General features: G+C 41.0%; 1 protein-coding gene across 4 annotated transcripts in view; it reads right to left on the reverse strand.

Moving 5' to 3' along the window:
- SCAPER (S-phase cyclin A associated protein in the ER) overlaps positions 1-24,246 on the reverse strand; it is a 400,073-nt gene that overhangs the window by 311,276 nt on the left and 64,551 nt on the right. For all 4 annotated transcript variants that reach the window (XM_027840666.1, XM_027840664.1, XM_027840665.1 and 1 more), the window contains exons 6-8: positions 22,690-22,790; positions 21,914-22,030; positions 10,054-10,214 (exon numbers count right to left, since the gene is read on the reverse strand). In XM_027840666.1, the coding sequence (XP_027696467.1) occupies positions 10,054-10,214; positions 21,914-22,030; positions 22,690-22,790 (379 nt within the window). The remainder of the gene's footprint in view (positions 1-10,053; positions 10,215-21,913; positions 22,031-22,689; positions 22,791-24,246) is intronic.

A 24,246-nucleotide genomic window follows, 5' to 3' on the forward strand; every position in this document is an offset into this window, starting at 1 on the left:
ACTCAACTGTGAACAACACCTTGTAATGTTACCAGACTGCTGGGGTTCATTACTGAGTGGTTTAGAGAAACGCGTTAATTTGACCAGAGATTTCCCTTATTTACCTCCCTGACATTACTTCAGGTGATAGCTCAATAAATTTTCAATAAAAGACTTAGGAAATGAGTCTCATTTATGTTCATTTGTTAGTGATAATTTTAATACACAAATATAAATAATGTTAATTTTTAAAATTATGTCATGAAAATGCAAAAACATTTTATCTCAATAGCTCAGACATATCTCAAGTGGAAAATAGTCATAAGCTTCTAAATAAAGTCACAAAGAGTAAGACTTGAAAGGGACCTAAGAAATCATCTTAGTCAAACATACTCATTTATGTATCAGGAAATCAAGGCTCTGAGAACTGAATTTATTTGCAAAAGGTCATAAAACTAATGTGGGACTCCAACTCAAGTCTACTGACAACAAGTCTAACTATGTCCCCACAACGCTATGTTTCCTCCTATTAACAGAAACGGATGCTTTACTAGCACTTAAAAAACAACTGAAGGTAAATTAATAAAGATGCATAAAATAAAGCTTTTAAAAACGGGATAAAAAGGAAATAGAGTAGTACTCATATATGTTCAAAAATAAAGGACTAAATTTTATTCCAACTTCTATGAATAATATCATAAATCTTTTCATTAAAAAAAAAAAGGAAAGGGAAAAAACCACCAATTTAAAAGCTTCTTTGTGGAAAGAAAGACTATTTAGAACCTGGACCTGATTCAGTTAACCAATGAAATGGCCAACACAAACATGATCATCTAAAACAATTAAAATAATAATTGAAATAAGTCAAGAGAAGAAAGCATGTACCACTACAGGAAATATAATTTAGGTCTCCAAGCATAAACAACATTTTTAATATACCTTTAGTACAGAGTATTTTGAAAAACTACTGCAATTAAGATGGGAAAAGTTTTAACAAATAACATTATAAAAGACAGAAAATTACGCAATTAAAGTGTCAAAAAGCTTCTTGAGTTCAGCAAAGACTGAGAACAGAAGAGCATAAAGCTGGTATTTACATTTAATGCAGTTGTTTTTATACTTTAGAGCAAGATTCTTAGCCATTTTTGGTATCATGGACCTCTCTGGTAGTATCTGAAGAAGCCTGTGGACTCCTTCTCAGAATATTTTTATGTGCATAAAATTAAATATATAGGATTAAAAAGGAAATCAATTTTATTGAAATAGAGATGTAACTTTTTCCCATCTAAGTTCAAGAACCCCTTGAAATCTGTCCAAAGACCCCTTAAGAGTCTGTGGACCCCAGGTTGAGGACCTCTCTGATCAAGAGATACAAAGAAAGAAACAATTCCTACTACCAAAGAGCTTACAGGGGGAACAAGAAGTACATATAAAAACACATACAGCATCTTTGCAGCAAGTTTCTCTGATAGTCCCTATGTGGAACTGATTCAAATTTATAAGAATAAAAGTCATTTTGCAATTGATAAATGGTCAAAGGATATGAATAGACAGTTTTCAAAAAAAAGAAATCTATCTATAATGATATAAAAAATGTTTTAAATCAGTGGTATCAAACTCAAGAAGGAAGAAACTGCACATAAGGATCTCTGCAGGCTGCATAATGACTTAAGTTTTAAAATGCAACATTATAGGGGCAGCTAGGTGGTAAAGTGGATAGAGCTCTGGCCTTGGAGTCATGAGGACCCGAGTTCAAATTCGACCTCAGACACTTGACACTTACTAGTTGTATGACCCTGGTCAAGTCACTTAACCCCGATTGCCTCACCAAAAAGCAAAAATAAAAAAAATGCAACATTATCTGTTTTATTGTACTTTGTATTTATTTTGTTAAATACATTAATAATTAGAGAAATGCAAATTAAAACAATTCTGAGGCACCACTTCACAAACATCAGATTGGCAAAGTTAACCCAAAAAAGGAAAATGACAACTGCTGGATAGGCTGTGGTAAAACAGGGACATTAATGCACTAGTGGTCTGGAGAACACATTTGAAACTACACCCAAAAGACTATTAAACTGTGTGTACCCTTGGACCCACCAATACCTTTTCTAGGTCTGTATCCCAAAGAGATCAAGGAAAGAGGGAAAAGACCCACATGGACAAAAATATTGATAGCAGCTCTTTTTGTGGTGGCAAAGACCTGGAAACTGAGGGGACGCCCATCAACAGGGGAATGACTGCACAAGTTGTGGTATGGGAATGTGATGGAATGCTACTGTTCTGCAAGAAATGACAAAGAAACACTTGGGAAGATTTCCATGAACTAATGCAAAGTGACATTAGCAGAACTCAAAGAATAATTTACACAATAACAACACTGCAAAGACAAATAACTATGAAAGACCTGGGAACTCTGATCCACACAATGGAACCAACCACAGCTCCAGAGGACTCACGAGGACACGTGCTATCCACCCCCTGAGAGAGGGGACTAAGAGTACACACTGACGTGTGTGTTTTCACATACATGCATGGATGTGTGTATATACATACATACACACACACACACACATACATATACATACACACACCCATGTAGCTAACAGCAGGAACTTGTTTTGTTTGACTATACAAATTTGTAACAGGTTTTGTTTTTTCTTGATTTCTTAATGGGTTGGGGGAGAGTAAGTGGGAAGGAGAGAATCTGGAAATGAACATAAAATTGCATTTAAAAAACATATATACAGCAAAAAATATAAAGTGAATAAATACAAATATATGAAAAGTAGTTAAATACAGGGTATTTTGGGAGGAAGGACACTGGAAATGGGGAGGTTAGGAAGACTTTTTAGCTTGTTTGTTTGTTTTGGTGAGGCAATCGGGGTTAAGTGACTTGCCCAGGGTCACACAGCTAGTAAGTGTCAAGTGTGTCTGAGGCTGGATTTGAACACAGGTCCTCCTGACTCCAAGGCCAGAGCTCTATGCATTGCAGCTGCTCCTAGGAAAGGCTTTTTAACAAGATAGTACTTGAGTTGCAACTTGAGGAAAGAGAGGAACTTGGTGAGGTGGAGGTGAGGAGAGGCTGCATTCCACACATTGGGGAATAGCCAGTGCAAAATCTTGGAGAAGGAAAATGGAGAGTTACATGGGTGAGGAGCAGAGAGAATGCCAATTCGGTTGGATCACAGGGTGCAGGAAAGGGAATTATGTCCAAAGGGCCTGGAAAGCTAGATGGGGGGCCAGGTCCAGTAGGACTTTAAAAGCTAAACAGATATTTCATCCAAGAGGCAAGAGGAAGCCACTGGAATTCAGCTGATTGAGCAGGGGAGTTAATGGCCATATATGAGCTTAAAGAAAATCACTCTTGCAGCAGTGTGCATGTTAGACTAGAGAGTGTCATGGAAACAATTAGTAGGTTGCAATAATCTAGGTAAAAGGTGGTGTGGGCCTGAACTAAAGCCATAGCTTTACTAAAGGGGCAGGTAGGTGGCACAGTAGATAAAATGCTAGAATCAGGAAGATTTAAGTTTAAATTTGGCCTCAGACATTACCTTGCATTTAAATACTTTGAATATATTTTCATTTCTTCACTTTATATTTGAGCTGTATGTGATACTCAGACACAAGCAATATGACCTTGGGCAAGTCACTTTCTCTGTTTTTGCTTCAGTTTCCTCATCTGTAAAATGAGGATAACAGAACCTACTTCCAAAGGTTGTTATGAGAAACAACTGAGATAATATTTGTGAATCAGTCAGCATAGTACTGGCAAATAGTAGGTGCTTAATAAATGACTGTTTCCTTCCTACCTTTCTTCATTTTTTTCCTTTCTTCACAATCAAGTGAACCATTAAACAGGGAATTATTTACTTGCCACACAGTAGGTATCCAATAAATGTATGTTAATTAGCCAACAAATGATTCATATAAATGACTGATTGCTACCACCATCATGGAAGATGTCCAGTGCAGTTCATACTGAAGAGAGATTCCCTAGAAGGTAAAATGTGCCTGAAGCTCCTAATTGTAAATGGCATTGTTTCACTTGCATCAAGCCCCAGAACATTTTAGAATCTGTCACATTCTATATTATCTGCGAGATTCATGATCAACTTAAAGACTTCAATCTAAACTACCCACACAGGAAAAATGGAGCTGAAAAATGACTATTGTCTTGACTGTGACATAAGGCTAGACGAACACCCCACCGAGCTCGTCCATTAATATATACTTCTTAGATGGGCAGTGGGCAAGTCCCAGAATTAAGAAGACAGTAAGCTGATTGGATTGCCCTTGGATAAATCTATAGCACACTGAATGACTCAGGCTAACCTCTGAAACACAGGTACATTTTATCAACACCAATTGTCTTCCAATTATGCTGAATGACTGTTAGTCACAAAATACCACATCACCCAAAGTCCAATGCAGAGGTACCTAGTAAAAGAATTTCTGGAGGGGCAGCTAGGTGGCGCAGTGGACAGAGCTCTGGCCTTGGAGTCAGGAGAACCTGAATTCAAATCTGGCCTCAGACATTTGGCACTTACTAGCTGTGTGACCCTGGGCAAGTCACTTAACCCTGATTGCCTCACCAAAAAGCAAAAATTTAAAAAATTTAAAAAAAAAAATTTCTGCAAGAAAAGCGGTTTGAAGGAAAAAATGTATGACTTGGAAGAAACAGACTAATCACATAAAGAGGAAAAGAGGTAATTGATGGCTAGCCTACATGGCTATCTTCATGGGTTCCTTCACTGTCACAGAGGGTGGACCCTCTGTGAAAAACTTGTGGGAGACACGGACAAGTGTGGAACCGGATGAACAGACATCACTAAGTTGTGATATACATAAATAAATGATGAATGAATGAATGAATGAGAAATCATTTATTAGGGGTTATGTGCCAAACACTATGATAAGTGCTGGGGATATGAAAATGAGCGAGGATGACCAGGGTGGCCTGCCTGCCCTGGGAGTGGCTGCTAGGGAGGATGGCTGGCCCCTTCTTCCCGGGAGCAGCTGTGAGGGCTGAGCTGGAAGCAGGAGATGTGGTCTGGGGGCTGCTGTACCCACAGGGCTCTGGGGCCCATTTGCCTGATGACGGGGAAGTGAGAAGTGAGCCAGAGACAGGTTAGATAGGGTGGCAAGAGCCTGAATCCAGGTGAGAGGAAGTGGAAGACGAGCCCAGATAGCAAGTGTCACCGCTTGGTGGTGCACAGTGGGCCAGGTACAGAACTGAGATAAAAGGAAAACCAAGGCACCAGGAGTGAGGAAAAAAATTTCCAAGGGAGAAGGCCAAACGGCTTTGGGAATGGCGAGGAAGTGCTATGCGTGTAGTCTTCATGTCTGTGAAATCACAGGCTCATCCATGATCAAAAATGATTACTAGAGGAACTCCACCAAGTCCCAGGCATAGAGGGTACCCTGGGACTTCAAAGACTTCCCCCAAAGACTGCCAGGTCTGGCAGGCCCTACTGAGGCAGTACGGCTTCCAGTATTCTGCAGAGTCAGCCCCATTCGGTCTGCTGAAGCTCTACATCAGGCTGGCCACCTCAACTCACAAAGGCAATCCGCCGAAGTGGGAGAAGCTGAGACGGGCATCCACAGTAGGAATACCCACAAGAAGAAATCACACAGCCTCGCAGTACCGCAGTGCCAACGTTTGTAAAGAACAAGAGACCACTACAGAATTAATACAAGTCACATTCACTATCTTTTTCTTAACATGTTTCTACTTTGCCACAACCTAAAACTGTCATCTGCTCAGTATTAAGGAAACGATCTCAGTTGAACAGCACAGTAAATAAAGTCCAAAGCCTTCAGCCTGACAGCAAAGACCATTTCTGACCTGGCTTCATCATCCTTCTCCACCACTGCTACTTCCCTTGGAGAAAATGTCACAAGTCCAAAGCTGGTCACAAACTTCAGAAATCAAAAGGGAAGGGAACGCTCGCTCCACTAGGGCTCAAAAGGATGTCATGATGACGCCAGCGTGACAACCAAATGTGAAGACTGCAGTTCTGATATGACTCGACCTTGGACAGGTGCCTCACTTCCCAGCGGGGCGCAAAGGATCCCACAGCCCCCGCATCACCAACCAGTGCCCACCTTTCCTCGAAGGTTGCCTGGCAGCTACTTTGTACATTGCTTGAATACACCAATATACGTACATATTGCCTCCATAGGAATATAAGTTTCTGGAGAGCAAGGACTATTTCTCACACAGAAATTATTTAGTAAACACTTACTGATTGACTGAATTTAGACATTTCTTGTGCACGTGGACTGTGCCTGCTTCTTAATCAAAATAACTGACCACTCAGAGTCAGCCTTATTGGGAGTCAGGACATGCTGGGTTCCAGGCTCTCTCCTAACACGTCCTGGACTCTGTGACTCTGGGGAAGACACAGCCTCTCGACGCCATACGAAAGTCTCTAAGACTGAAAGTTGGAGATCTGCACTTGTGGAGGAAGTTTCCTCATCAGCAGCCCCTACACCAGAGGTATCAAACCATCAGCCCACACAGACTCAAATGTAATGGAGGAACGTTTAATGATGTAAACAAAAACACAACACGGCATGGACTTTACAGCTCCATTCACTGCCTACTCAACCATTCACTGGAACTCGTTGTTCGAGTCCCTAGTCCTATCCCCATCTGTAAGGATGAAGTAGTTAGCAGCTTTTATTGGTTTTTATCTTTATTTTAAATAGGATATTTTTGTCTTTAAGTAGAAATTAGAAATAACCAACATATGTGCTTTGTTTTTTGTTTTTTTTTTAAGTAATAAAAGGAACGGGTGAGTGCTGTTTTCTGGTCTATCCATCCCCAGCTCCCTGCAATAATCTGAACCAAATCTGGCAGAAAGATGGAGCTTTGACAACTCTACTCAGTCACCTGGTGGCAGCTACCTGAGGCTGCTACATAGCAGATGGAAAGGTTTTGTTTAAACTCCTAGATCAAGCATTTACCTTGTGATTTCCAATCCCTTTTCAGTAACAGAAATTTCACAGTATGATTTTACTGTCTGCTCTGTAAGAACTAAGTACTCTTGGCCATTTTGGAATGACCTACTATTCACTTTGGCTGCAAGGTTCCAGAGGGCCGGGACCCCCTCAGCACAGCCTACAGTCTCTCACTTCAGTGCTCTGGCTCAGGCTCTGCCCTGGGTCTTCTTACTCCCATCTGTGCCCGACAACTCTTTAAGAACCAACTCATACACAGCTCTAGCAAGAAGCACTGTGGATCCCACTAGTCAGTAATGACCTCTCTCTTGAGATGTCACATAAAATATATTTTTTTCCACCTCTCTAAAGTACTAATTAGGTAATATTGTGTGTTACAGTCATCTGTGTTAGTGTCTAATCTCCCAATTAGCCAAAAAGTCTTTGAGACAAGATAGTCTCTTATCTAAACTTCCCTCTGCAGTAATAGTGCTCTGCATACAATACAGGTTTGTGGATTGATCAATTTCTAGGGTAAGCACTTAATTCAGTGTGGTATAAAAAACAGGGGTTCAATTAATGTTGAACTGAATCTCACAGATTGCTGAAAAGCTCAAATGAGAAAACAGGTACAAAGCACTTTGTAAACCATGAAGTACTGTGTAAATGCCACCTTTTATTACGAGCTTTAAGCACGAGATTATGTTTTTGGCTACTTCATTAGGAGTTCAATCTTAACGTCCAAGGTGGCAGAAATGCTTCTTACCAGAGTACACAAAGTAATGTGGTCCAGGGGAAAGGATTTGGAGTCAAAGAGCCTGGCTTCAAATACTCTGAGCAACCCTGAGCAAATCAAAAATCTTACAGTGCCTGGAATATAAGCCTGTAGATTAGTAACTGTTATAAAATATTACAACATTTAAGTTTTACAAATTTAGCTTTAATTAGTTTTTACCCACCAATACTATTTCCACATTTCCTGCATTAATTTGAAGATTTATCTCATGAAAACGAGGCTAAGTTTCATCCTCGTGACTATTGTGGGACTTTTAATGGGTTTGTTGTTTGGGGCTTTCAAGCCAGCCTAAATTGGAAATGTTAAAATTCAATTTTTCTTTTAAAAGTCTAAAGATGTTTGATTATACTTTCACTGCAATAGATTAACTCAACACTGCTCAATGCTTCAATATCTAAATTATTTAAAGAGAGAAAAAATACACTAGCATAAAATGGAAGTATAACAGAATTATTCTCATTTTTAAAAAATTAAACCCTTTGGAAATAGAAAATGTGTATCAATTTTAAGTAGTAATAACAACAGAAAGATTATAAATATACTTGTGATAATGTAAATGTTTACATTTTAAATAAATCAAGGATGCTTTACAAAGCACTCAATAAAGCTTATTTTTCTAAGCTTTAAAATAATGCAATCAGGCTTTCAAAATGTTCTCAAAATATATACAAAGCAATAAGATTTTATTTCAAGTTATCGTATTATAACAGGAGTAATTATCTTCTGCTGTGAACTACAGTCATCAGGGCTGTTAATACAGGACTCTTATCCAAATATAAACTATACGACGCTCTCCAAGATTCTTTTTAGGTCTAAGAACAAGCCTGGTATAAGATTACTTGCTAATAAGCCTCAGTCCCCAGTCCAAAAAAAGTTCAAAGATCTCACTGGATCTGCTCTTCTAGTCACTTGTGTTATCTTTCATCATATTTTCCCAGTTTATTAATGAATGTTTTATAAAAGTCTTATTAGCATCAAGCAAAATTATATCTATCATCTCTCTCAATCTGCTGGGCTTGTTATTCAAGGAAATTAGAACGATGCGGCAAGATAGTCATCCTACTGTGTTAAACATTACCCAGTTTCCCTCAAGTTTTGCCAATTGATTTTGCGATGATTTTTCAAATATAAAGAAGCTAGTCTACACTGAAGCCCTTTATGATGGCTCATTGTGACCTAGAGGTGACCTTGACTTCTGGACGATTATGGCAGTGGAGCATAAGCTCAGGCAGGTCTTAACCACATGTGAATTCCATGAGTATGAGGGCCTGGAGATAGCCTTTGTTTCATGAAAGGACCAGCCAGCCAAAGTGTAGAGGGGCCAATCCCCAGAGACTGGCGCCCTGCTGATGAACTGTCTTGGCCACAGCAATGAGGCAATCATCTACTTCTAGCATGAAGAGGTTATATATAATCTGGACCCAAAGAGAAGGCTTTTAAGTTTACAATTACCAGGGTCTTATCTTTACATAACAGAAAGATCTGCTTTCTTTGTCTTAGTTTTCCAGAGTTCTATCAATATGAAAAAGCAGTGAATTACAATAGTGGAGAGCAAGGAAATTTCTGGGGGACAAACCCTGGCCCCCTAACAAAAGCAATTCCAGACCCAGCCAGAAGGCAGAGGTAGCAATTCTTTTACTATTTCCAGGGAAAACTACTTCTGGTCCAAAAAGCTTTGAACTAATAACTGTATGTCCAATTAGACTCTTCACACAAAAATCAAAGATGATAAAATTCTCATTTCCTATCCCAGAGGAAGAATGAGGCATCTATTATTACCTCTTTAGCATCATTCTAAATTTCAAGCAACTGCTTGAAAAAATCTGTAAAAATCTATTGAACTTTTAGAAAATATTTTACTACAAATCCTTCTAGAATCAATTAAGCTTTCTGAAAAGTGCCCAAAAAACACTTCTTTCTATTTATTTGTACTCTTCAGTAATGTTGATGACATGAAGAAAACAGATATGTAAAACATGAAAAGAATATTTTTACTGAACCAAAACTGTAACCAACACTATATTTTTTCCTCCAGATTTGGTGCTTAAATGTATATGCTGCCTTGTGACTTGACTAGCTTACATTTTTTAATGTACCAAGTCAAAATCCTAAAGAAATGCTGAGCTGGTGAAAAAAAATCATTCTACTTAGAGCTTTGTATGGCTTATCTGGAACTAGAATAAACTGGTTAGGCATTCCTAACACACTCAAAATAAGTCCTGCTTGGATTCCTTAGCTCATTTTACCGTTTTAGTGAAGGCGACTATGTAGACAGTTGTGTGTGAGTACCAAGTGTAAAGAGATCATATATCAAACCCTACATCACTTACCATTTCTCCGAGAGGCCTTCTGCACTGAGACAGGTGGGCAGCTCTGCACAGGTGCTGTATTGGGAGGCGCAGCAGTCACTGAATGGTTAGCTTTCACTTTGTCAGCCCAACTTACGCCTGCCGGAGCCAGCCGAGTGCCAGCAATTGCCCCAGATGGACCCCTAGAGAAACGATGATTATATTAATAACTTAGATAGAAGACTCTTTATTCCAACAACAAATGGGATAAAATCATAGTGGACTTTGTCCAATAGATACCATCTATTCTCTTAGTTGGTTGTTAATTCTTAAAAAAGCCTGTATGGTAAAATTTCATTTGAGTTTTTTGGGGGAAGGGACATGGCCAGTATGTTAAGGTTTCCTTTGTTAAAGAAAGATCTACTACAAAATTCAATGCACTGGCACCAGTGCATTAAGCCCTGAAGTGAGTTTGTCTATATAAATGTTTGAGGTTGGCTTTTTGTTTGCTGTTTTGTTCATTTGTTTGTTTTTGCATTCATTCATTCACTCAAACATCTAAGTGCTGGACAAAGTTAAATGAGGCACCAGTCTCTGCCCTGAGAAAGTCATAATCTAGTAAGCAACTATAATGTAAAATAAACTGTAAATGCACTAAAGAAATAAAAGCAAATCTCTGTAAGAATTTGAAAGACGGAGAAATCATAGGATGTATACCTAGAAAGAACTTCTGATACAATCTATTCTAGGCCCCTCAGTTTATTTATAAACAGGGAAATAACCCCAGAGGAGTGAAGTCACCCCCTCAAAGTCCCAGGGATAATAAGGAGCAGTGGCAGGACCTACAATGTGAATGGGAGAGTTCTACACAGAGTAATGACCAGGATTATGGGCCCATAAAACATGCCATTCCAGGAACCATTGAAAGAACAGGGAATGTTTAGCCTAGAAAATAGAAGACTTGGGGGATCATGATTAAGATCTTGAAAATAAGTAAAGGGTTATCAGGAGGAGAAGAGCTCAGATCTTTTCTGCTTGGCCCCTCAAGGCAGCACTAGAAATAACAGGTGGAAACTGCAGAGAAGAAGATTTCTACTCAACAGAAGGTCTGGCATCCTAACAAGAAAGCTATCCCCAAAAGGAATGAAGTACCTTTGGAGGTCATGAGTTATTCATCACTGGGAGGGTCTTTATGACCATTTGTCGTGGACGCTGTAAAGGAGATTGCTGGTCAGGTCTGGTGGGGACTAGAATCTCTCAGAAGGCCCTTCTAGCTGGAGAGCCTATGATGCTATCATCTCTCCCATCCACCCCAGAACAGAAATGCCCTGATGTGTCTTGACCTGCTAATAAATCCCATCAAAGGCAAGATTTCCCTCTAGTTACACCCTTTGTGTTAGCAATACAAAGAGGTTGGAAACTAAGATGAGTAGGTTCATTGAGAACATAACAAATGAGGACAGGCTGGAGAGATGGGGAGAGGGAGGTTTTTGCCTAGAAAAGACTGTGGGAAGAGGGAGAGGAGGAAATGCCAACTGTCTTCAAGAACTGGGAATGCTATCATGTAGTGGAGGGATCTGATTTGGTCAGTTTAGGCCCGAGAGGTGACACTAGATAGAAAACAAGGAATAGAAGCTTCAAAGGCAGAGTTCAGCTTGACAGAAGAGAGGTGTCCAGAAGCTGAATGGCTGCCCTCACAATCAGAGGTTTTAAAGAGGGTCTAGGTGAACACCTCTTTGTGATGCTGTGGAGCAGATGGCGACTCAAAAGGATGTGGGGCCGGATGATCTCAAGAGCTCCCAGGTGGAGAATTTGTGTAAGAAGAAGAGGGAGGGCTTTCTGGGACATGGAGCATCTTTTCTAGGGGCAGCAAGGCATTGATGGAAGAGCAAGATTTCAACAAGTAGAGAATGAAAAGAAAGAAGAGTCTTAGAGCTGGAAGGGTCCCCACGAGGTTGAATCCAACTCAGCCACGAGCAAGAACGTGAACTACAATGTCTCCAACAAGAAGCCATCAAGCCTCTACCTGAAGGCCCATCGCAATAAAGAACCCACTAAGGGCAAGCCATCCCCTTTGGGGCTGCTCTATTTTCAAGGAAGTTCTTCCTTATATCCAACTAAACTCTGCCTCTACGAAACATATAACCATGGCTTCTAGGTCTACTTCTGGAGGCAAACAAAGGAGTCTAATATCTCTTGGTCCTTGCATTCCAGCATTTCGATGGCCATAAAATCTCATCCCCTCCGATGATGCAGCTCATAGTCTATCTATGCAAGATCATCTTATGTGACCCTCATCTGCATCTTACTAAAAATCCCTTGTGGGGCTCCCCTCAACACACTAGGAGCCTTGGCACTGCCAAATGCCTGTGGATTACACTGACTACCCAACAGCAGCCCCATCATACAATCATCTAACGACATCTTCAACCACAACTTTGGTGGTACAACTCCTCATTTGTAGGTGGCTGCAGGCTGCCTGTACCTACTATGATCTTCAAATGATGCATTTCTTTGGAGATTGCATTATTTTCTGACTCGTAGCTATACGACATCACTAGCCAAACTCTGGTGCCAAAGAAAGAACAACTTCTATTTCAAGGTCATTAAAAAATTTTTTTATTTACTTTCCCAAAAGCAATGCAACCTAACCTCCTCCTCTGCCTTTAATTCCAGACCTAACTTACTGTCCATTTGAATCGTCTCCACCAAACAGATAAGCTAATGGAAAAGGCCATCTATTGAACTGTACAGTATAACTGATGCAGTATGTAGACAATATTCATCCACTTGGTTTCTCCTGTATGCATAGTTAGGCCAAATTATTTTAAGTAACTGTGAATCCTAGTTAGGAGGCTTTTCAAAGTCCCAAAGCTTGATATACTTAACACAATGTCATCTGAAAACTGCAGCATCTATAAGGACGTGTCTTTATACAAATAACGGATAAAAATGTTGAAGGGGCAGCTAGGTGGCGCAGTGGATAGAGCACTGGCCCTGAAGTCAGGAGTACCTGAGTTCAAATCCAGCCTCAGACCAAACACGTGACACTTACTAGCTGTGTGACCCTGTGCAAGTCACTTAACCCCAACTGCCTTAAAAAAAAAAATGTTGAACAGAACAAAACCAACAGTCAGTACAGGCAGACTTACCACTAGGTCACATGATCATAGATTTAAAGCTATAAGGGTCTTTAGAGGTTTATGGTGTCAAACCCACTATTCCCCCATTTTACACATGAGGAAACTGAGCCATTGTATTTAGGGTGAGAAGAACCACATACACAGATCCATAAATACAAATTATACAAAGCAAATACAAAATGGGAGAAGGCCCAAGGTCCTCCTGGCTTGGCTTTGTGCCTGCCCCTGGGCCCTCCAGATCCTGAGGCACTGTCATCTAACCTGCTCCTAAAACCTAAGGACTTTGCCTTCAGCCCTGCCCCTGAAACCTTAGGATTTCCAGACTTTCCCAACCTTCCAGAGACCATGTCACTTTTTCTATTTGTATCCCTGGTCCATTCGAGGCTCAGTAGGGGAACTAAGGAGGAAAGGAAGGCAGGGATTCTACAAAGCAGAGGTGCGGAGGAAGAACACTGTCTGGAGCAGGTCTGTCATGTCCTCCACTCTATACGGGAGGGCTCTGATGCAGCCTTTCCCTCTTCTCTCTCTGCACTATCTCTAGGTGATGTCATCAGCGCATGGGTCTGACTAACTCCCAGAGGACCCTCAGAGAACTCTATCCATCCCTTAGCATCACACAGGTATCTCAAACACAACATATACAAACTGCTCCTTCTGCTAACCTCCCAGGTGCTGGCAAAGGCACCACTCCTTCTACTCACCCAGGCTTGAAAGCAGTGCTTACCCTGACGCCTGGCACACAGGATGCACTTGATAAAGGCACTGAGCTTCAAGTCATCTTCGGCTCTTCGTTCCCATTCACCGACCGTCCATTTCCAGTCAGAGTCCTGTCAAATCTATCATCGCTTCTCGTACGTTTGCCCCTTTATCTCTACTTAACACAGCCGAGTTCAGACTCTCATCAACTCTTACCTAGACAACTGCAATAATTTCTCCTTCATCTCCCTGTATCCAGGGGTCCAAATTCTCCAATCCACCCTACCAAACTGATATTCCTACTCACAGGTCAAACTAAGTCATCCTCCTGCTAAAGAAGTTTCAGTGGCTCCCTACTGCCTCTAGGATTAAATGAAGACCCCTCTCTAGAGGCAGGTAGGTGGTATGATGGATAGAGCTCCAGACCTCCTGCAATCAAGAAGGCCTGAATTCAAATCCAGCCTCAGACACTTCCCAGCTGGGTGACTCTGAGCAAGTCACTTAACCCCTGTCTGCCTTAGTTTCCTCAACTATAAAATGTGGATAAGAGCACCTTCCTCCTAGGGTTGTTGAGAGAATGAGATGACATAACATTTGTAAACCATTTCACAAACCTCAAGGCACTATAAATGCAAATCGTTTGAGGCTGACTGCATATTATTTTGTCTCATCTACTATAACCCACAAATTCGCCTTCCTGCTACTCCTCCCACGGCACTTCCTCTCATGCATAGAGACTATCCACACTCCCTCCTCATCTCCGCCTCCAGGAATCCCCAGCCCCTCCAAGAATCCCCAGCCCCTCCAAGATGCAGCTCAAGAGCTGCCACGCTGAGGAAGCCTTACCGGACACTTCTCTCTTACTCATGCCTCCCCACCTTGAAATAACGCTCCGTACGCTTTGTTATTTTTTGTGTTTACTTATCTATACAGAGCATAAGCTCCTTGGAGGGCAAAGACTGTTCCCCTAGGAGGGGCTTAATAAATGCTTGTGGAATTGCAGAGTGGCTGTGCCAGATGCACTGATGAAGTCCAGGCATATTATTGCTCTGGATTCCCCTGAACTGCAGGGTCAGCAACCCTGTGAGAACAGGAAACCATGCAAGTTTGGCCTGTCTCTTCCTGAAGAATCCAACTAGCCTCTGAGAACCACGTGGGGCTGTTTTTTCTAGGTGTGCAAAAACCATCCTTTTAAAAATAACAAATGGAAGGGAGGAAGACACAAATACTAAAGAGAGAGTCTGAGCCCTGAGGCACTCCCGTACAAAAGGGGAAGATGACACTATTGGGGGAGCAGGGGCCCAGCTGGAGAGTCCCGTAAGGAGATCCACGGTATTGACTTGGTTATTTCGTCCAGAGCCGGGAGTTTCCCGGGCGGGGGGCTGGAGAAAGCAACTGGATCTCCAGCTGGGCGACAGCAAGAGCAAGGAAGCACAACCAGCAGCAAGTGAGATGCGGTCAGCTGTCCTCAACCAAGACCACACGGCTCCAGGCTGAGAACTCAAGGACTAGAGAAGGAAGCAGCAAGGCTAGTTGGGAGGCTATTACAAAAGGCCAGGAGACAGTAAGAGGAGTCTGAACTAGGGCAGGAGCAAGAAGAGCTGAAGCGATGGCGGAGATGTCAAAAGGATTTGTATCTGCTTATTTTGCTGTTTTTGTATTCCAGTGATTATAACTAAGCTGGTGATCTCTAAGAGCCCAACACAGATTTTAATGTGATTGCTCAACACAGAAACCAGAAAGCAGTGTGCATTATAAAAACCAAGCACATCTATGCCCCTCCTCTCCTGAAGAATGGACCGAACACCAAGATTCACTCCAAACAAGGACACCCTTAAAAACAGAATTTTAAAATAAAACTTGGAAATCATGAAGGGCCATTTTAACTACCTACCTTACAATGAAAACTTAAACGGAAACTTTGATCGTTCCATGAAAATCACTCTTCCAAAATCACGCCGTAATAAACGAATACTTCTTGAGCAATGCTATATTCATGGAACTGCGTTAGCTATGCTAGGTATGCTCGTTATACATCTGGAACTCTACACAATGCAGATTTGCAGACTTTTCTGTACAGTAATTATTCATGTCTCCCATTTCTTTTAACGATATTATTTTAAACTGCAAAAGTCTCCCACTAAAGTCCTACCCCCACACCAAAACATGACATGATAATCAGCCTTAGCTCTCAACTATTATGCAAGGCTCTGGAAATTTCCCAAAGAAGAAAAGCTTCAAGTAAGGGTCCATCAACAGACTCTTGCGCCTGCTTGTCCAAGAGTCAGCTTGAGTGCTAAAAAGTTTATTACCAGAAATCTGGCTGCCCAGTAATTGGTGGATTTGTTTTTTCTTAGCTACAATGTCCCATGAAACAAACAAAACAAAAAACCCAAAAAAGGTCCTCAAACTCACAGAGTCCCCTTTTTCTTCTTTAGCAGAAATGGTGAGAGAACAGCTGAAAAGAAGACAGATGATGCAAAAAAAATCACACATTTCTTAGACCATCTAAAAACAATTTTAATGACGGCACTTTTAAAATGTCTTTCTCTGCCCATGAGTTGAAAACCTACTGAAGCAACTTCACAATATATATGTTGATACATTAGTGAAACCAGAAAACATAAAAAAACTAGAATTAAATGGAAGAACAGTTCACTAGTTCTCAAAAAAGCAAATAAAAAGGTTGGCAATGTTAGGTTCCTCATGAGGCTTCAAAAAGAGAGAGAAGAAAAGTCCTTCACGAGGCACTTGAACATCTCCCCTTTTAAACAGACGGTACCATGCTCTGCCGAGATGGAGAAGTCAACAAGTTCTGGGAAGAATCTAGCAAGTTCTTCCAAACTAAGTCATGTATCTTGACACTTGGTGACTTTTACTAAAAAGAGAGGCAAGGAGAAGGTCACTGAAAACTACACTGATTCCAGAATAAGAAATGAAAGGCTGCAGACAACTGAGAATGCGCATGCCTGAGTGTCCTGAAGATTTTCTTCAAAAATGAGAGTCAAAGGGTGTTGAACATAGCAAACATCCAATGACATAATTAAACATTAAACTGATTATGGAGGAAATAAATGGTTACAACAATAACAATATTTTAAGAATCAGTTATATGTGTGAACGTGTCATCAAATGGCTATGGCAAAGGTCAAAGTGTATACCAAATATAAAATAAGGATAAAAATAACTTGAAGATAATGTGTGAGAGAGAATATATTAACTCCAACCCATCCTATTTCAATGAGCTGTCAGTTCCAAACAACAAGTAGACAAAAGGAAATATATAAAAGTAAAGGTACTGATTGACTCTCTCTCTCTCTCTCATGTAAGTTCAATTAATACAAAACAGTTGCCACAATAATTTTTAAAAAGTCAAAAATCACTTAAGCAAACACAAAAACTTCTTAAACAAGTGATGAGACGTAGAAGCAGTAAGAAAGGCAACAATGATTGAGAATGCAAGTTCATGTGCAAACTATTCAAGGCAGAAGGCAGTAGACCCATGAACCACAACATCTTCTACAACAATGAAAAGTGGTTGGGGAGAAAATGAGATGTGAAGGGCAGGCCATATGGAGGGAGCACTCTAGATGACATTCACAGGACAAAGCACAGATGCTCATCAGATAGGATAAATGGAACCACCACTTCAGGATCAGACATGCTATGTAAGAAACCGGTCCCAGGGCATAAGAAGATGAAATCAGGAAGACTGTTAATATACACAAGAATCAATTTTAAATATTTCCCAAACAGAATAAGATTCAAAGGAAATGCATGAGAAAAACAGTACTTATCACACTTTTACAAGGGAAAAAGTAGATGAAAAGAATCTCAAATACATCAGCACCTAGTACTGAGTAATTATGACCAAAGTTGGCCCCACAGAAGAGTGGACCAAGAACGAGGAGACTGCAACGGCCAATGGCGTCTACCTTGTCAGACACAGTCACTGAGACACTTCTTGTTTAACTATTTTTCTTTGCTGCAAGGAAGGGTTAATCTAAGAGATAGAAGTATATAAATGTATATAAAAGAATATAAAGTACATAAATGACTTTGACATAAAAAAACAAGAGTATATAGAACATTGACTTTTTTTCTAAAATGAATACATTAGCAATTACTGACCCATGTACTTGCTTTTTCATCTCTGTAATATCTTTATTAAAATAGTGTATGCAAGAACTAAAAATACACATAAGGAAAAAAAGGGGACTGGAAAGCAGAGTGCTGTTGTGGAAAGTCTGCTGGATATGGAGTTAGAAGATCCAGTAATTAGCACCGTACCCAACACAGTGCCCAGCAGGTCTTAATAAATGGGGGGAAGAAATAAGCATTTATACAGCACCAACTATATGCCAAGCACGGTACTAAATATTTTATAAATATTATCTCATTTGATCCTCACAACACAACCCTGCAAAATGGTGCTACTATTATCCCCTTTTTATAGCTGAAGAAACTGAGGCAAACAGAGGCAAAATGCCTTGCCCAGGGTCACACGGAGAGCAAACGAATGTGGCCAGATCTGAACTCAGGGCCTCCTGACTCTAGGTCTAGCACTTCATTCAGCTGCCACATGATAAATTCTTACTGACTGACTGACTGGGCTTGAATCTCAGGCTGGAACAAACTGCCTATATGACATCAGATCAGTAACAACCTCTCTGGGAATGTCTCCTCATTTGTAAAATGCAGACTTTGGACTAGATCACATTCTGAGGAACCTTCTATCTTTCAATCTCTGTTCCTGATTTCACTGACAATTTTCTAGAGAAGGATAAATCCTTATAATCACCCAGCTGAAAAGGCAGTGTAAAGAATATGTAAGTGCTGAGTTTACCGTTTATTAGAAAAAAATTTTACTTTGCAGAGCTTTGAGCTTCCAGTTTCTCTCCAGATAAGGTGTCTCCTATGTCTTGTCTAATATTTTACTGAACAAGCTGGAAGCATTTGCAGAGCTCCCTCTTCCCCCAACACTTGTCTCACAGTCTCCTCCTCGGCCAACTCACAAGAAAAGGTGGCTTTTCTTCTTCCTAAGGCAAAGCGACTGCACTCAATCTTGTCTTCGCCAGCACGTGGCCTGCGCCATCATCCCACTATCTCTCCCTGTCTAATGGGAGCTTCCCAACCGCCTCTAATAGAACTGCCCACGTCTTCCTCATCATCCAAAAGCCCTCACTTCATCTGTCTATCCCCACTAGCTGTTGCCTCATGTCTCCTCCCTTTTGTGGCTAACCTTGTGGAGAAGACCATCCAGAACTCCTTTCCTCTCACTCTCTGCTTCCTTAACTCTCCACAGTCTGGCCTCTGGCCCATCATTCCCCCTACGCTGCTCTCTCCAAAGCTCCAAGATCTCTACATTTCAGTCCTCATCCCTGCTGGCTTCTGGCCATTCACTGACTCCATAGCTCACCTTCTTCTGGGTCCTCTCTTCTCCTCCTTCAGGCCTGACTGCTGCTTCTGGGCTGGACGTTCACCCAGGTCATGCCACTGAGAATCTCGCTGGAGCCTTCTTCTTATCTCCCTTGGTTATCTTCTCAGCTCCCATGGATTCAATTATCATCTCTCTGTTGATGATTCTCAGATCTGCTTACCTAGGCCTAACCTCTCCTAACCTGCAGACTCACATTCCTATGTCAACTGCCTATCTGACATCTCTAAATAGATGTCCCAAAGACATCTTAAACTCAACCGTACTCAAAATGGAACTCTTTACCACCGCCCCCCGCCCAGTCCCAACTTTCCCCTCTTTCTAAATTTCCTGTTACTGTGAAGGGCACTGCCATCTTCCTGACAAGAAATCTTCTAGACTCACAACCTAGTTGTCATTCTCAACTCCTTACTCTCTCACCCTCCAAATCCAATCTATTGCCAAGTACTATTAATTTTACCTTTTTAATATCTCTCATATTTGCTCCCTTCTCTCCCCCAACACTGTCACCACCCTGGTATTAGGACTCAATTCCTGAAATAGCCTTCTGGTTGGTCTCCCGATCTCAAGACCACTCAGCTGACAAACTGGTCTTCCTAAAAGGCAATACCCTGAAAGTCCACATCACCTCCCCCTCCTATTTATTTCAATAAATCCCAGGGCTTGCCATGACTTCCAGGATCAAATATAAAATTCTCCTTCTGGCATTCAAAGCCCTTCACAACCTAGGTCCCTCCTACATTCCTGGTCTTCTTACATCTTATTCCTACCCACCCACCCCCCAATCCCATCCAAGTACTTTGTAATCCAGTAATACCAGACTTCCTTATACAAGATTCTCCCCTTCCCAATCCCCTGCACTTTTACTGGCTGTGCCTTTGCCCAGAATCCTCTGCCTCCTGGCTTCCCTGGCTTCCTTCCAGTCCCAGCTAAAGCCCCACCTTCCATAAGAAGCCTCTCCTGATAGCCCTTAATGCTACCCCTGCTGGGGCTGATTAACCCCAGGCTGTCCTATCCGTATCTGGTTTGTACTTAGGTGTTTGCGTGTCATCTCCGCCATTAAACTATGAGCTCCTTGAGAGCAAGGACTGAGTTTTGCCTTTCTTTGGGTCCCCAGCACTTAGCACGGTGTAATAAGTGCTTGTGGACTTGAGTGACTATGCAAAACATAATACACAATTCTATGAGAGGTGGAGCCATAGAGAGAATTCTGTCCGATCTCCAGTGCCAAGTCACCAGGGAGATGCTCACCTAACACATGAATAAGTCTCATGGCTGCCGCTCTTCAATGAGTGAAAAAAAGAAACTTTCTACTGATCTAAAACAACACAACACTTTCTTTAAATGCTCCTGCCTACAAGTTTCTGACGGCACCGTACTAAATGCATCACTCTCCCGAGTACTACAGAGACACTCCTCCTCAGTGTAATTCACAATGATAAGAGAGACACTGGTATTAATGTCGACACAGAAAAAAAACAAACTGGATGAAAAGCCAAACGGCTGAGATCATTCTATGTAGTCAAACAGGCACGAAAAATGGACAATGAGAGGTACCCAGCATCGTGGAGATGAATATATGGTCAGATTGCATTTAGGAAAGTTAAATGCTTTCGAGGCTTTCCACCTGCTTATCTCCACAAATATCTGTATCCTAATACCAAGACTCTTCCACTGATGCCTCATCATTATGAACCATCTGGGCCACTGTTCCCACAGGTGCTACAGCCACAACTATTGAAGCCCCAGAAAAGGAAGCACTTGGTACCACATTCTTGGCAGCATCTAATGGCTCCAATCAGAAACGACTATGACCTTATTAGTGGAGAGGAGATTTCAAATGAGGCTTTACTGCCAGCTTTCCCACTGTACCCAAAGGTCCATCTGACTTGTGGTTGAAGCTCTCCCTATGTGCTGTCTCTTCCAGTAGACTGTGAACTCCTTGAGATCAGGGACTATCTGACTTTCTCCCAGTGCTTAGTACAATATTTTAAACATAATAAATATTTTACTCATTAATTCATTCATTCATGGGTCAGCTAAGTGGTGCTACAAGATAGAGTGCTGGACTGAAATTGGGAAGACTTGAGTTCAAATCTGGCCTCAGGTACTTACTAGCTGTGTGACTCTAGACAAGTCATTAAACCTCTGTTTGCCTCAGTTTCCTCACTGGTACAATGGAACTAATAACAGCCCCTACCTAAAGGGTTGGTTGTTGTAAGCATCAAGTGGGATAATATTTGTAAAGTGCTTAGTACAGTGCCTGGCAAATAATACGTACTTAATAAATGCTTATTCCCTTCCCTTCATGGAACATTACAACCTCAGAAAAAGTAAAATTGCAAATAGCATAAAGGACAATGAAAAGGTGAACACTGAGCACAGATAGGTTGTAGTATGTTAATAATGATAACATGAATAACGATAATTATGAATGACCAGTACAAAAGGGGCACTGGAAATATCCTGAGAATAAAGATGGAGACTGATACCTTGAGTGATCTACTATTATTCCTAACATATTTTTTTAAAAACCCAACAGAAAACAAGGCATCTGACACATTGGGAGGACACATGAATCCACTGGGTGGGGTGCCACCTTCTTGAAAGATCATTTGCATCTTACCCAAAATTTAAGCTTCTTCGAGCATTTGATGTCACACTGATTCTATCTGTTGATGGGCTGGGAATTACATGACGCCCTGGAGACATTTTCTTTACTTCCCATGCCAATGAAGTAGGTCTGCAATTCAAGAAAAAATTAATGCATTAAAAATGAAACTGCAATATTTTAGGTGAATTTTTGCAGGTCAAAATAGGACCATAATATCTTCACTGTGTCTAAAGTGCTGCTCAAGAGGAAGTTTACCTGGATGTTATTGAGGAGCAGCAAAGACATCCAGCCTCATGTCGTAAGGAAAACCTAGAACTAGCATTTAGAGATCGCTTTATGATTTGCAATGTGCTTTTACACATGATATCTCAGTGGACTCTGTTACAGCAAACCTAGGGTATCAGGAATCAGCAGAATATCTTGCCCTTCACCCCCAATCAATCAGGCCCTTCCTGACTTGGATTTCTACAAGCCACTCACGATCCTACTCTAATCTTCACAATTAGCAATACACCCCATCTGTCAAATAAATGAAAAGGGCATGACACTGAGGACTGTTGCCTTGGCACCAAAATCTGGACTATACTACACTATATTAAAAGGTTTCCAGAATTCCTAGCAATGTCAAAGTGGGCTAATGAGAACAGAAGTCTGCAGAATGCTTAGCAGTTCGTGTCTTATAGCCTAGTGCGCCATCTCAGAAAAATATGGAGTCAAGTCAAGCTGCCAACCTTTACCCTCATAACCAAAAATAAGATGATAACTGTGTCAGGTCAGACTATCATTACCTGCTTTGAGCATCTGCCTTCTCCAGTTTTTCTTGAAGCTGTATCCAGTCAATTAGTGCTTTAAAATCTCTTACATAGTTATCCAGCATCATCAGCACCTCCTGATTAGGGAAGAAAACGTTTCTTATTTGAGAAGAATGAAAATCCAAGGGAGGCCCAAGTGTTAAATCAAACTTCTTAGGAACCAACCAATTTTTTGCATTATCCTTTCATGCAGGGTACTAAAACAGCCTTCCAGATTTTGCCTATTCACTAGCCATAGAGGTTTGAGAATACTGAGGGGAACAGTTCAGAGAACATATGGTATCAGTGCTGTTCTTTCTTAAAACCTTCCAAAATGGTCATTTGAGCTCACAGGATGTGGACAAAGGTCTTCTACTCTGTAGAAAGTGACTATGGGCAAGTCCACATGGGCATCTGCTAGGTCCAAGTGAATTGAGCAGGATCCTTCTAAAATTCTGGTTCCTTTAAGGAAAGCATTGCCATGGGTCCAATTGTTATTTAACCATTTTTAATTACAACTCTCTGAAGTACAATTTGAAGGAGTCATTTATTCTTAATTAAAAATCCCATAGAAGTTAGTTTAAGCTCCATCCAATTCAGAAAGCATAAATCTGGAGAACTAACTGGACCGGCTAATATACAAAACTGCCAGCTACATTTTGAATATAAAATATCAATTAACAACAGTATGTAAACTGGCTAACATGGAAATATGTTTTGCAGGACTCCACATGTATAATGGGTGTCATATTTCTAGACTTCTCAATGGATAGGGAAGGGTGGGTGGAGGAAGAATGTGGAGCCAAGGGAAAGAGCTCTTCACTTAGGAGCTGAGGTGTTCTCCACCCAGATTTCGGTCTAGGCTCACTCTGAGTGTCAAATGAGTTAAATGATTTCAATGTCTTTGTAACTGGAAAGTCCTGTGGGAATTTTAAAGCGTGTCCTGAAACTCTTCGTGGTCCCTGTCTTTCCCCGAGGAGGTGGACTCTGAGCAGAGCACAACATCTCTAAGCACCTCTTGATTTCTCTATTTGGACTGAAAAGAGGCCAGCAGTCAGGATACAAGCCTAAGTCTTTATCCTGCCATGGACATCCCGTGTGATGGTGCCGCCTGTCTACCAAGGCTCTAGCAACCATTCACTCTATATATATAGCGTTCAACTTGCCCTTTCATCAATAGTTAAAGCCTTAGACTGAAGCACCTCAGGATCTCCATGCACTGACTTAGGGCTAGTCGCAAAAACATTATAGAGCTCAATGAATATAAATGGTATTGTTCTAGCTTTTATTCAGGAAGCTCTGGCTTCTTTTATTTTAGTAAAACAAAAAGTCAAGGGCAGATTTGTTTTTTATTTTTATTTCCTCTCATTCCAAAGTTCTTTCCACCACACTACACTAGAATAGAATATAGGAAGACCTTACAAGTCTCTAGAGTAGGCAGAAAAACAGAACTCAGTTAAAGTATTCACATTTAGGGATGAAAACTCCAACCAATAAAATGAGCTTTCAGTTAAGATCTAGGAAAGGGAGTGAGGTCTCATTGAGACTGTAGCC

Source organism: Vombatus ursinus, unplaced genomic scaffold, assembly GCF_900497805.2.
Source record: "Vombatus ursinus unplaced genomic scaffold, bare-nosed wombat genome assembly UNPS02014847.1, whole genome shotgun sequence".
In the NCBI taxonomy this organism is placed as follows: domain Eukaryota; kingdom Metazoa; phylum Chordata; class Mammalia; order Diprotodontia; family Vombatidae; genus Vombatus; species Vombatus ursinus.